This window comes from Halichoerus grypus, chromosome X (genome assembly GCF_964656455.1).
Source record: "Halichoerus grypus chromosome X, mHalGry1.hap1.1, whole genome shotgun sequence".
Taxonomy (NCBI): domain Eukaryota; kingdom Metazoa; phylum Chordata; class Mammalia; order Carnivora; family Phocidae; genus Halichoerus; species Halichoerus grypus.
In genome coordinates, this window is record NC_135727.1 from 116760639 (window position 1) to 116773988 (window position 13350).

At 42.9% G+C, this 13350-nt stretch overlaps 1 protein-coding gene across 1 annotated transcript in view; it reads left to right on the forward strand.

The window, feature by feature from the left end:
• MAP3K15 (mitogen-activated protein kinase kinase kinase 15) overlaps positions 1 to 13350 on the forward strand; it is a 121127-nt gene that overhangs the window by 61799 nt on the left and 45978 nt on the right. Inside the window, exons 7-11 of the mRNA XM_078064457.1 lie at positions 3369 to 3539; positions 7358 to 7470; positions 7706 to 7865; positions 10993 to 11143; positions 12786 to 12893. Coding sequence (XP_077920583.1) covers positions 3369 to 3539; positions 7358 to 7470; positions 7706 to 7865; positions 10993 to 11143; positions 12786 to 12893 — 703 coding nt within the window. The remainder of the gene's footprint in view (positions 1 to 3368; positions 3540 to 7357; positions 7471 to 7705; positions 7866 to 10992; positions 11144 to 12785; positions 12894 to 13350) is intronic.

Here is a 13350-nt window from a genome sequence, read left to right on the forward strand (position 1 = left end):
TTTCAGAATCCCGAATATTTCACACCTCAAAAGTTGGCTCATAACAGATGGAGAAATTTTGTACCTCATTAAAGTTTTAATCTTTTGCATTTTCCTGCCACAGACCGTAGAAATTATTTAAATGCTCCAGTAAATTTGAATTGGGTTGGTGTCTGTTGGCTCTTAAAAATGAGAAGGTATCATGGGTGGGCTGTTCATTAAGAGATCTGGTTTGCAGGCTGGTAGAATTGGATTCTGTGGACAAAGAGAGTAGAGATCAAATGTGTGAGAACAAGACTAAGGTAGAAAATAGAAAAAGTTAGAGTTGTAGTACAGGCTTAATTATTGCAGCCTTCCAGAAGAATGCCAAGTGTCTAGATTAGCACTTCTCAACCCGGTTTGGGTTCCACAGAGAATTAAACCCTAATGCCCTAAGGCATCCATTGTATCAGTTGAATGAACTCTCTTATGCATCCAGAATGGGGCTACCTAAGTCCCATACTTGGGAGAAGGGAGAAAATCGTCACTCAGATAATCAAATAATTTTCTCTAGGGCTTAATGCGCTAGCAGATCCCCAGTTGAGAAAAGCTGTTTGAGGTACTAATCTGTCTCTCGAATGATGCAGTAGTTTTATGAGGTACAGGTCCTTCAGAAAGAAAACATAAAAGAGCCTGCTGTAAAATTGCCAAGAAATTAAAAAGAATAATCTCTTTATTCATTTATTAGAATAGTTACTGGTAAAACATGCACAAGAACACCTTGTACAAATCCCAGCAATGATTTTTTTTGAACAATCTAGTGTGTATCCTTCCAGGCATTGTCTCTGCACACAAACTGTATGTGAATAGTGTTGAGTGCAAAGCATAGGACTGTGCTGTTCGTTTTGTTCAGCAATTTTTTCCATGAACTTTATGGAAATTCTTCTATATAATTACATACAGACTTGCCTCTTTCTAAGGGTTGCATGATCCTCCATAGTTTGGTTGTTACGAAATATGTTTTACCATTCATATGTTAAAGGACATTTGGGTTATCTGCAGGTTTTCATTGTTAGGGGCAAAGCCGTAATAAACATCTTTGTTCAAAACTTCTTGAAGATAGATAAGAGTTTTTCTAAATTACAGATTCTAGAAGTGGAATTGTTGAGTCAGGATGGACTTTTTCAAACACAGCCGAAAGTAGGAAATAATGCAGTGAACCCCCATGTAACCCTTCTCCACTTCAATAATTACCCCTGCACGTCATTTTTGTTTCCTGCTCACCGCACCCACTCCCTCGTACCCTAACACCAGATGCATTATGCAGCCAAGACGTGCCATTTTATCCACAGAGATTTCAGTGTTGTCTGAGGGACACTTTTACAAAACAGAGTCACGATTGTGTTATACCTCAAGATGAGCAATAATTCCTCAGTATGAGTGTTGACATTTTCCAGTTACCTCTCTGACTTTAGTTTTATGTTTACAGTGGGTTTGTTTGAGTCATGATCCAGACAAGGTCTATACATAGCATTTGGTTGATAAGACGCTTGTCTTTTTTGGTATAGAGGTTTCCCCTTCATCATTTTAATACAGTTGATATGTTTTAATCCTTTATAGTTATTGTTCTTCCTAACGCTCACATTGTCCCCTCTTTGGCCCAAAACTGATTCTTGTTGGTTCCTGAGTCTTTTTCATATGAGCTTAGTAGCTTCTTTGTGTCTTTGTATTAAGATGTTCCAGGATCATGTTAGACCTATCTTGAGTCAGCCATTCCTCCACGGAGTCCTGGTTCCGTGTAGTGAGACATGGTATTTATAGACCCCGATCAGGGCTTGGGGGTTCTCATTGCTGCTGAGTTGGTCATTGTTTTGGTCCTTGTCAGTAGACAGAGCTAGGGAAACCACTTGGTGAATTCATAGTGATGTTCCAATTCAAACTTAGGACCGTAGGATTTTTAATGAATTTCTTGGATTTTATTTATCTCTTATGCGTATCTCTGGTTCCTAATGATACTAACCTCATTATTTCGTTGTATTCTGCACTACAAATATGTAATATTTTCAAAATACCAGTACCATTATTATCACTAACAATATGATTATTGGAAACTATTTAAGATTTCTTGGCATTTATATTTTCTCCTTAGGTTATATCCTCTTAAGAAAATATGGTCAAATTGCTGTGTTTTAAAAATCACGTGAATTAGTTTCTCTTTGGTGGGTAAGCCATCAGCCACATGCAGAGGTTCATTTGTTTTGCTGCAGCCACAAACTCAAATGGTATTTATTGGCAAATGGTGTTTTTAGGGAACACTTAAATTTTTTTTATTTCATTTTCTTTTATAATTGTGTAAAAAACTCCCGTAGTTTCAGTCAAATTACAAAAAGTGAATTTCTTTTCCTGTCCCATTCATCCTGTTTTCTCCCTCCACCTGTTGGTGGGCACTTCCATTACCTTTGGGTTTATCCTTTCATTTTGAAAAAATAAAAGCAGGTACATATCTCTATTCACATCCCCCCCCTTGCTTAAATAAAAAGGTAGGTTTCTGTGCACAGTATTCAATACATAGCCTTCTCGTCTTAATAATATATTCTAGAGATCACTCCATAGCAGTACTATATAGAAATTACTTCTTTTTACAGGTGTTTAATTTTTTATATTATAAAATGAACATCATTAGCCATAGTTGATTTCCTCAGTCTCCACCACTGCTGGGCATTTGCTTCCATACCTTCACAGGAAGACATAATATTTCACAGTCACAAACTCAGGTTTTTTGTGGCAAAGATTATTTTAACAACGGTCTGAGGAATCCACTACCTGTGTGGAAAATAAAAATTTTTACCATATAATCCAGTAAGAGAGAAGACTGATACATGAATATAGAAATAATTTTCAAAATGTTCTTCTCTGGTGGATATAACATGAGACCGGAAAACAGGGATTGCTAGGGTCTCGGCCCATTTGAGGACGGCAAGGCATCACAGATCAAGAAATAAATTTCCCTTGGCTTTCTGAATTGGCAGGCCCTGCTGCTTTTCCAGAAGAATCTTTTGTCAAACTGTGTGATCATCATGATTCAGGCTTAGCTTCTGAAATCCTTGCTGTTCATCTAGCTACAGGAGGCTGCCGTGTTATTTTTTCTCTTTGCAGACACATCTGTCTGCATTTGCTTTCATCCACAGTCTAGGTCTCATTGAGAGAAGGGACCAAGTAGGGACTGTGACAGCGTGCGATTTTGTGGTGTGGGTCTGAAGCAGTTGTTATATTTGAACATGAAAAAATGAGTTAGATTTTGTTTCCTGCTAAAGCACAGCATCCTTTTACCAGCCCTTCACAGAACAAGCACATATATACTCCCGCGTCTTAATTCAGACATGTGTGATCTTACCACACAAATCTTTCAGGAGAAACAATGCAGGCGACCGCGAGAAGGCTCTGCAGATCATGCTCCAGGTTCTGCAGAGCTGTGACCACCCGGCCCCCGACATGTTCTGCCTGTGTGGGAGGATCTACAAGGACATCTTCTTGGATTCAGACTGCAAAGATGACACCAGCCGAGACAACGCCATTGAGTGGTAAACCCTCCATCCTAGTCAGTAGCATGAACATCTCTGCAAAGAACAGAATTGCAGAGGCTAAGGATCCAGGTCTTGTCCCTATCAATGTATCTGCCTGCCTGCCTGTCTGCCGGCAGTGGGGGAAAAAAAGGCGTAAATGTGGTTTGGGAATTTCCAGATGCCTTTTTCTGAAAGGAAACCATTAGAAACAGGTTTTTGTAGTGGTGACATTCTTCCCACAAGTTCACTCATTTATAGGGGCAGGAAGGAGAATCAGCATGCTCCTTCCCTGCTACTCCTTCCAGAATTTTGTTCTACCACCATCAGGGCATTATCTTCTGAGTGAGCTGTTCATTCCTTCCTTCCTTCATTCATTTAACAAATGTTAATTGAAGGTTTACTGTATGCTGGTGCCACAACCCGGAGGGGGAAGCTTGCTGGGCATGTTCAGGATGGTGAGGCATAAGTGAGGGGAGAGAGGCAGGAAAGGGGAGAGGAGAAGACCCTTGGACTCTGAGCGAGATGATATAACATCAGAGTGCTCTGAGCAGAGCAGTGACGAGATCCAACGTGTCTTTCACCAGCGTGCTCTCACTGTTATGCAAAGAATACATTTCCGGGGGCTGTATCAGCTATCATTCGCTGCATAACAAACAAGTTCAAAACTTAGTGGCTTAAGAGAGTGATTTATAGTTTTTCATGATTCTGTGGATTGGCCAGGCCGCTCCTCGGCTGGTTCCACTCCTAAAGTGCTGGGCTCACTCCTAAAACTGAGGTCAGCTGAAGGCTCAGCAGGGCTGGAAGGTCCAAGATGGCCTCACACAGGTTTGGCAGCTGGTGCTGGATGTTGGTGGTGCACTTCCGTTCTCTGCCTGTGGTTCTAATCCTGGCCAACCAGCTTTCTTACATGGTGGGCAGCATTCTTAGAGAGTAAAGGTGGAAGCTGCAAAAGCCTCTGAGGCTTCAGCTCCAGAGCTCCCAGGAGGTCAGTTCTGCCGCATGCTCTTCGTCACATCACAAGCAAATCGCGTGGTTAGCCCAAATTCAAGGGGGTGGAGAACTGGACTCCAGCCACGGGTGGGAGAAATGACAAAGTCACATGTAGTGGGATGAGGAGGATGTGTGGCTATTAAATAACCTAGCACAGGGGCAAGGGCAGAAGTAGGGAACAGCTAGGAGATGACTGCAGTAATTCAGGGAAGAGCTGGTGGTAGCTTGAGCCAGGGTGGTGGTGATGAAAATGAGGAGACGTCAGAAGCTAGACATGTCAGTTGAAGGTGGAGCCAACAGCTTACCTCATCCATTTGTGTCACAGGAGCTCTTGACATGACTGCTCCGCCCTCAGTTCTAACTGCCTCCCCTTTCCCTCTCCTCCTCTAGCTCTGTCCGGCTCTGTCCAGCTCTATCCTCTCCCCTCTTCTCACCATCCACTCTTTTCCCTGGTGATCCCCGTCACTCTCACACCTTGCAACCATTAGCCTATCTCCAACCCAAACTGTGTCCTGAGCTTTGGCCCCACATCACCCCCTCTTTGTTTCACCTGAAGGTGGTGCTGCTCTTTAAGATGCAGTGTATCCAAGGCTAACGTCCTCTTCTCTCCACATGGGATGGCTTCCAGTACCTTGCTTTCTTACTACCATTCTTTGGCCTCCTACACTTACACTTTTTGTGAATGTTTGATAACTCACTCACTCACCTCGCTGCACGGTCAGGTCCCAATTCAGCCCTTCTCCGCGTCTTCCCTCACTCTCCTCTCCACCACCCTGGGTTGGTCCCTTTTTTTTTTTTTTTTTTTTTACTTTCTTGCCATGAATGTTCTCACAATATCCCAAGTAGGCTCTCTTTTTAGTGTCTCTAAAGTCAATCCTTCATAGATTGAACCACCATTCCTTATTCCTCCTAAAGCTCAAAGACCCACTGTGGCTCTCCATTCCCTATTAAAAAAAATTCAGACTCTTAGATCACCATTCTAGGTGCTCAGCAGACTTTCTCCAACCCACCCTGAGCCCCGGTTCCCACTACCTGATCTATGTCCAACTGAACTGAAGTTTCCTGGGAGTTCCGCAGGCTCCCATCTCTGCTCCTGCCTTTTTCTGTGTTGGGTGTTTCCTTTCTGAGTCACTGCCACTGTATGCCTGTCCATCTTCATGCCATATCTTAGGATTCTGGGGGGGGCCCCACATATCTTCTGTGAGTCCCTCTAGACTTGTATTTGTGTGGTTTCAGGATACTTACCACACTCAGGTTTGTATTTTCCCTAATTTCACTAATTGTGTGTGGGGATCTTAGTACCTCCACCATAGTATAGTTTTGGGAGGGCAGGGACCCCGTTTTATTCTTAGTAAATCCCCAGTGGTACCTGATGCACTGTTGTGCTAGGAGTCACTCAGGGTGTTGAAGGGAAGTTAATGTTGGGTAGGGCCGAAATAGGAAGCTGTGTTCCCACCACAGTGGCCAGGAATTCAGCCCTCAGGTCAGGAGATGACTACCTGTGGCTCCTTCAAGAAAGTCCTAGGAGCCTTTCTCCATCCACCTCAGAAGGTGGTGGGTCCAGGGGGCAAATGAAGCCTAGTCTTCTGGGATGTCAGCTCTGGTGAGACCTTGGGGTCATCTAACCCAGGCTCTCCAGTACTGAGGTAGAACATGTGGCTCAGGGAGGCAGGGGGCTGGGAAGAGGCAAACCTGGGACTGCAGTCCTGACTCCACGTTCAAGGCTCGTCAGCCCCTAAGCTGGGCCTGTTGGATTTATGGATGAGAGGCAGAGAGAAGTCCACCCTCTTCCCAGATAACTGTTGATGGTAAAAGAAGGTGGGGGAAAAAATCAAATACCATAGGATGTGGTATTGAAAATCCCCAAAACATACTGGGATGGGGTTCAATTTTATTGGAATTTTGTTGGCTGGGATTGAAACAACTTTCTTAGCGTACTCAGTGTTACGCCCCAAAGTTCATAAAACTGAAATTTAACTGACTTAAATAATAGGTTCTCCCTTCCACAATGAATATTTTCTTGGTGTTTAATTCTCTTGCTGTTGCACAAGTGATCAAATTCCTCCTGGTTTACAAGTCTTTGCTCTGAACTGTGCCACTTAAAGACATTTCATTGTCATTACTTCATTGATCAAATTCTTTTTTTTCCTGGTTATGATATTCCTACTTGCTTATGGAAGGGAAAGCAGCTTTCTATGTATAGGAAAAAAAATAGTAAGAGAACTAAAATAGCACTCTTTAAACTTATGGAATAAAAATGGTATTCTCTGTTTTGGATAGAGTTCTTTACCCCAGGGGAATAGATCCCTGCTCCTTCTCCCACTTGATGCCACGACTCTCCGAGCAATCTTGGGGCCAGGGTTCTGTCAGCACCGCTTCCTACAGGGAAAACTGACTCCATTTTGTGATAAAAGCAAACAAACAGCCTGCAGAGTAATAGCCTACAATTGATGGAATTGCTCTGTAATAAAAAATGCTCCATGTACAAATGGAGTCTCACTTTTAAGATGAGATTTGGACATCCAATTGTGGTCTCCTTTTGTGGGTAGGGTTATAAAAGATTTTACATTTCTTTTGTGCACTTTAACGTCCTCCTTTCATACAGTGATCATGGTTTTTCATGAAAATATAAACCTGATGAAGAAAATTTTTTTAACTCCTTAGTGTTATGATGATAACATTTTTAAGAAGCTATTTGAATGCTGGATGTAGCTGTTTGTAAAGGGGGAGGGGGCCTGGAAAACCATAGGTGGTGAAAGAGCTCATGAGAAGGTCGGCTTGTGCCATTATTTATCATTTTTTCCTTCTACCATAATGATAAGAATCTGGCGGGTCTGTCATTACAGGTACCGCAAAGGATTTGAGCTCCAGTCATCTCTTTATTCAGGAATCAACCTGGCAGTTTTGCTGATAGTTGCCGGACAACAATTTGAAACTTCCATGGAACTAAGGAAGATAGGTAAAGCTATTTATGATCATGGATACTGATAGGCTTTGGTCACCCAAATTCAGCATTAAAAATTATCTCCAAATAACTAGCATTTTATTTCAAAAGGAACAGTTACTCTCTGATCGCACTCCAGAGACAGTAGCCAAAATAAAGTGCATGCTTTTTCCTCTCTCTAAAGGCTTGCATAATAGGAAAGAAGCTAGAAAGATTTTGCATAACTTCATCTAAAATTCAAATTCTTCAGGTGTCCGGCTAAACAGTTTGTTGGGAAGAAAAGGGAGCTTGGAGAAAATGAACAATTACTGGGATGTGGGTCAGTTCTTCAACGTCAGCATGTTGGCCAGTGATGTCGGGAAGGCCGTCCAGGCAGCTGAGAGGTTGTTCAAACTGAAACCTCCAGTCTGGTGAGTCACACGTGTGTGTGTGTTCCTTCTCTCAGTATCTGACTTTGTTCTGAAGGGAGAAGAGCTATAATTGCAAAAGAAATATCAATTGCTGTGTTTCTCCTTCTGACTCCTTCATTAACGCAAAGTTACAGCAGCAAGAACAGCTCTGCAGGCTCACTTGGGTTTATGGGACAGGAGGGAAGGACAGACAGACGAGCACATACATGTACAGAATATGCCCCTATGTGCTCGATCTCCAAGATGAGACTCGTGATCTTATTAATTTCTTCAGGTCTGGGGTGCCTGGGTGGCTCAGTCATTAAGCATCTGCCTTCGACTCTGGTCATGATCCCAGGGTCCTGGATCGAGCTCCGCATCAGGCTCCCTGCTCAGCGGGAAGCCTGCTTCTCCCTCTCCCACTCCCCCTGCTTGTGTTCCCTCTCTCGCTGTCTCTCTCTCTGTCAAATAAATAAATAAAATCTTAAAAAAATTTCTTCAGGTCCTCTCGGTCCTCAAGAATAAAACATTCTTTGGTACTAGTATGTATTTGTCAGAAAGCAGGTAGTAAAGCTGAAAGCACACCAAGAAAGTGGCATGCATCACAAATGGAAACTGGAACTAAAATAAAAGACCAAGATATGGTCAAGAAAGTGGTGCCACAGCACTGGCCCCAGGTTAGCCCATTATGGAGCCATTAAAATGTGCCACAAAGAACACTGGGCGACATGGATGTGTGTTCATGGTCTGTCCCGGAATAAGAAGAGCCAATGGCAGGGTATAGTGTTCTCTGTCAGTGCTTCCCAAACGTTGGCATGTATCCGAATCAGCTATATTGATTAAAACACAGATTGCTGGGCCCCACCCCTATGATATCTGGTTCCAAGGGTCTAAGGTGGGGCCTGGGGAATTGCACCTACAGATGACAAGCTAACGCTGCTGGTCTGGGAAACCATGCTTTGAGAACCACTCTTCTCTGTGGACTCCTTTTGATGAAAAATCTGTTCGGTATGTGACTCTGGGCAAGGTCTCTGAGGGGTGGGCAACAGCTGACTTGCCAGTAGGCATGAAGCTCCATGAGAGTTGTCAGTCTGTCATTGCTTCCTGTAGTCTCAGAATAGATGCTCATTCGATACCTGTGTAAGTAATCAACGAATTTTTTCCAAAATATTGACAGTGCTTATCTCAGGGAGGTAGCCTTAGGAGAAGTTTTTAATCTTTTTTCCCCCTCATCTCTGTTTTTCTTTTTTGTCTAAAATGCATTTGGATTACGTGCATAACTTAATACTTTTTACTTTCAGTGACCCATGTTCATCTGCCCCCTGTTCTTTCCCAGCTCAGTGGGCCAATCTGGACTCCCAGGGGTCAGAGCCTCTTCAGTTATTTTTAGTTGGACCCCATTTCTTCCCAGTCTGAAGGACCTAAATTTGATCCCCAAACCGTATCAACCTCTTGAAATCTTTCTGAGGCTTCGTGAGCAAGGAGGCAGGCAGAGCCTCCAGCCCTCGTGGAGCAGCTGCTTTTTCCAGAATTCTACTTTTAGGGTGCCCTGCTGTACCCGAGCCAGACAGAGCTGACTCCATGGAGGTGACAGCTGAGCCTTGAATACATTCTCGTTACGTCAGCACCTACACTGACTTACACTGTTGGGACCTAATATTGTAGGTCCAAGACCGCCCTGAGGTTCCTGATTGACTAGAAGAACTCACAGAACTCTGAAAAGCTGTTGTATGCATGGTTAAGGTTTATTATAAGACAAGTATACAGCTTGAAATCAGCAAAGACGAAAGGCACAAAGGGCAGAGTCCAGGAGAGACAAGGTACCAGCTTCCAGCTGTCCTCACCCAGTGGAGTGACAGAGACCGTGCTGAGTTTTCCCCGCAGCGATGTATGGCAACATGCACAAAGTATTGACAACCGGGGAAGCTCACCAAGTCTTGGTGTCCAGGGTTTTCTGGGGAGGTATGGAGCAACCGCATAGTTGACCTTAGTGAGTCCCCAGCCTCTCTGGAGATGACACTGATACAGCATGGCCCAAGGCCCCCACCATGCAACCTGTTGTTAGCACGAACTTTCTGGCATGGCCCAAGGCCCCCGGTAAACAAAAGCATTCTTACCAGGCTGGATATCCCAGGGCCTTAAAGGTGATGTCCCAAAAGCTAGTCAAGGACCGGACCTTTCTCTGGAATGTTAAGAGTTGGGACAACCCAAGCCTAATGAGTGACTCCTTCAGTGCAGAGTACCCAAGCAAGTCAGTCAGAGTCTAGCTGACCTGCCTTCCCAGGACAGCTCCAGACTTTATCCTCAAAGGACGAAATAATACTGTGATGCTTTCAGCCCAACCATCCCCCTTCACTAGCAGAGAGCATGTGACCACCACTGCCTAACAGCTGTGTTTCAAACACTTCAGTTTGCTTGAAGACAGTAAAGATATGATGAGATTGAAGACCTCATAACTTCAAATTCTACCTGGTCAGATCTAATTAAAAAAATACATAATGAGTTTCACATTGAGGATTGGTAGGGGTCAAGGAGGAGAGGAGAGAGATGGGAGGGAAGCAGTGTGGCTGTAGAAGGGAAACATGAGGGATCCTTGTGACAGTGAAAACATTTTCTATCTTAGTTGTATCCATTTCAATATCTTGCTTGTGATCTTGTTCTAGAATTGTATGAGCTGTCATCATTGGTATCAACCAGGCCAAGAGTACACGAGATCTCTCTGTATCGTTTCTTATGACTATTATGTAAATCTACAATTACTTCAAAAAAGGTTAATTTAAAAAAATATTAAAAAATAAAAATTTTAAAAGACTGAGTTTGAAATTTTGCCATTTTGGAATTGCTTTAAATTTCAAACTGCATGCTTTTGTTTTTAAGACCATTAGCATATGCTTGCCAGTGTGTACACTTTGATTACCATTCGCCCAATGTTGGTAAAAAGCCACGTTGTATGATTTTGTTGGACAAACTTATTTTGCCCGCTCTTTGGGTTTCTTTTAATTAAGTATGTGGCTGCCAAGGGATTAAGAATCACTCACTACACAATATGAATTTAAATAAATGAAGCTTTTGGGAAACCTCTTTTAAAGGGAGTAGAATGGAATTCCGTTTCTTGGATCTGATTTATCGATGCTGGTGATTTTTCCAGGTACCTTCGATCGTTAGTTCAGAACTTGTTATTAATTCAGCGCTTCAAGAAACCTATTATTGAACATTCACCCAGGCAAGAACGGCTTAACTTCTGGTTAGATATAATTTTTGAGGCAACAAATGAAGTTACTAATGGACTCAGATTTCCAGTAAGTTATGCTTAATCCATTTCTTTCAGGTAGAACAAAAGAAACTGGGGGTTGGTGCTGTCTAATTATTGAATACGCTGAAAGGTAGAAAACCTTAGAGTAATTGAAAATGTTAGGATACCCATCCGTCTTAGGTAGACTCAGCCAGTGATAGATCAACTCACTAGAAAAAGTCGGCTGTGACCTCTAAGATAGTGGTCTCAACTGAGTCATTTTGTCTCCCAGAGGACATTTGGCAATATCTAGAGACATTTTTGGTTGTCACAACTGCGAGGAAGGTGTTGCTCCTGGCGGCTAGTGGGGTGAAGGCCAGGGATGCTGCCAAACATCCCACAGTGCACAGGACAGCCCCATCCCCAACACAGAATTACCCAGCCCCAAACCTCAGCGGTGCCAAGGTGGAGGAACCCTGTTCTAAATCACTGCGAGAGTAATAGCAAAATTTTGGAATTTAGCACTGTTCCCTGTTGAGCTTCGGTTTGTCTCCAATGCCACTAATTAATTTTTAAAACATTATTGGAAAGCAAAGTGACTATTAACTTTTCATTAAGTTTTTGTTTGAGTTTTATGACCATCTTATAAGGAGTCATAAGTACGATACCTAAGCACCCTAGATACTGAACTTCAGATCATTATATTTCATATTTCATCACAAAACCATGAGGTTTTGTGAACGTGCCGTGTTGAGGAATTTCATTAAACTTCTAATGGTGATTAAGTTGTTTGAGATGTTTATGATAATGATTTTGTTCTTGGGTAATAAGTTTTAAAATCTTTTAATTATGAAATATTTCAAACCTATTGAAAGGTACAAAAAATAATGGAACAGGGGCACCTGGGTGGCTCAGTCATTAAGCGTCTGCCTTCAGCTCGGGTCATGATCCCAGGGTCCTGGGATCAAGCCTCGCATCAGGCTCCCTGCTCGGTGGGAAGCCTGCTTCTCCCTCTCCCACTCCCCCTGCTTGTGTTCCCTCTCTCGCTGTGTCTCTCTCTGTCAAATAAATAAATAAAATCTTAAAAAAAAAAAATAATGGAACAGACACTTGTGTAATGTCTACCCAGATTTAGTGATCTTAAATATGTTGTTTTATTTGCTTTGGAAATTCATTCATTCATTCTCTTCCCCTCTCCTTCTCTCCTTTCTCCCCTTCCCTCCCTCCCTCTCCCCCAGCAATAAAACATTAGTGATGGAATGTCACCTCACTTTTCATCCCCTTGTATTTTCTATAGACTTGAGTACCTACCTGCAGATCATCCAGTTTGCTTCATTTCTCTCAAAAACTGTAGCCTCCCTGTTTCTTCTCTGTCACCTTCTTGGGCAGGCCTTTCTGGGCCACCCTGTCTAAAGTGACCCCCCCACACACACACACACACCTTTATTCTGTAGTACTTGTTTCAGAGCTGCATAGGGGACCATATTCCATATCCCATATGTGTGTGTTTCTTGTCTGCCCCATCAGAGCATGGACCCGCCTGGAGGGAGGGGACTTCTGTCCTGACTGCGGTATCCACAGGCCCTGGGGCATTGTAGGCACACAGTAGGTGCTCAGGTATTTGTGCACTATAGCGCTTCCCACTTGCTCATTGGGCAGAGTAACCTGTCTGGTTTATTCCTGTACGTCACAGAAATCTGTTCTTTTAGGTGCTGGTGATAGAACCAACCAAAGTCTACCAGCCTTCATACGTGTCTATAAACAGTGAAGCTGAGGAGAAGACGGTTTCTCTGTGGCATGTCTCACCCACCGAAATGGTAAGAAAAAAATCAGGCACAGCTCTCTCTCTGTTCTCTGCTGTTTAATCAGAAATTCAGTGTTCAGATCGGAGAGTCTGTTGTGGGACTTGAAAGCACAGTGTTTATGTTATATATTTGTGTGTGGGTGTGTCTGTACGAATGTGTGTATATTTATGTGAATGAATACAGGCTTGTTGAAAAAAGTTAAACCATGAGGAAGTGGATAAGGAGTAACAGGAAAGTCCCACCAAATCCCCCAAACCTCGCCCCCGCTCCCCTCCCCAGTGACTTGGGTGCATATCCATCTTTACCATTCTCTAAACTCCCTTATGTATGTGTAAGTGTGTGTATGAGTGCATACATTGTGTGTGTGTGTGTAGAGAGAGAGGCATTTTCATTAAAGTGTGATCATAAGTATATATTATTTTGCAACTTTTTAAATTGATTCATACATCATAGACAGTTTTTCAAATAG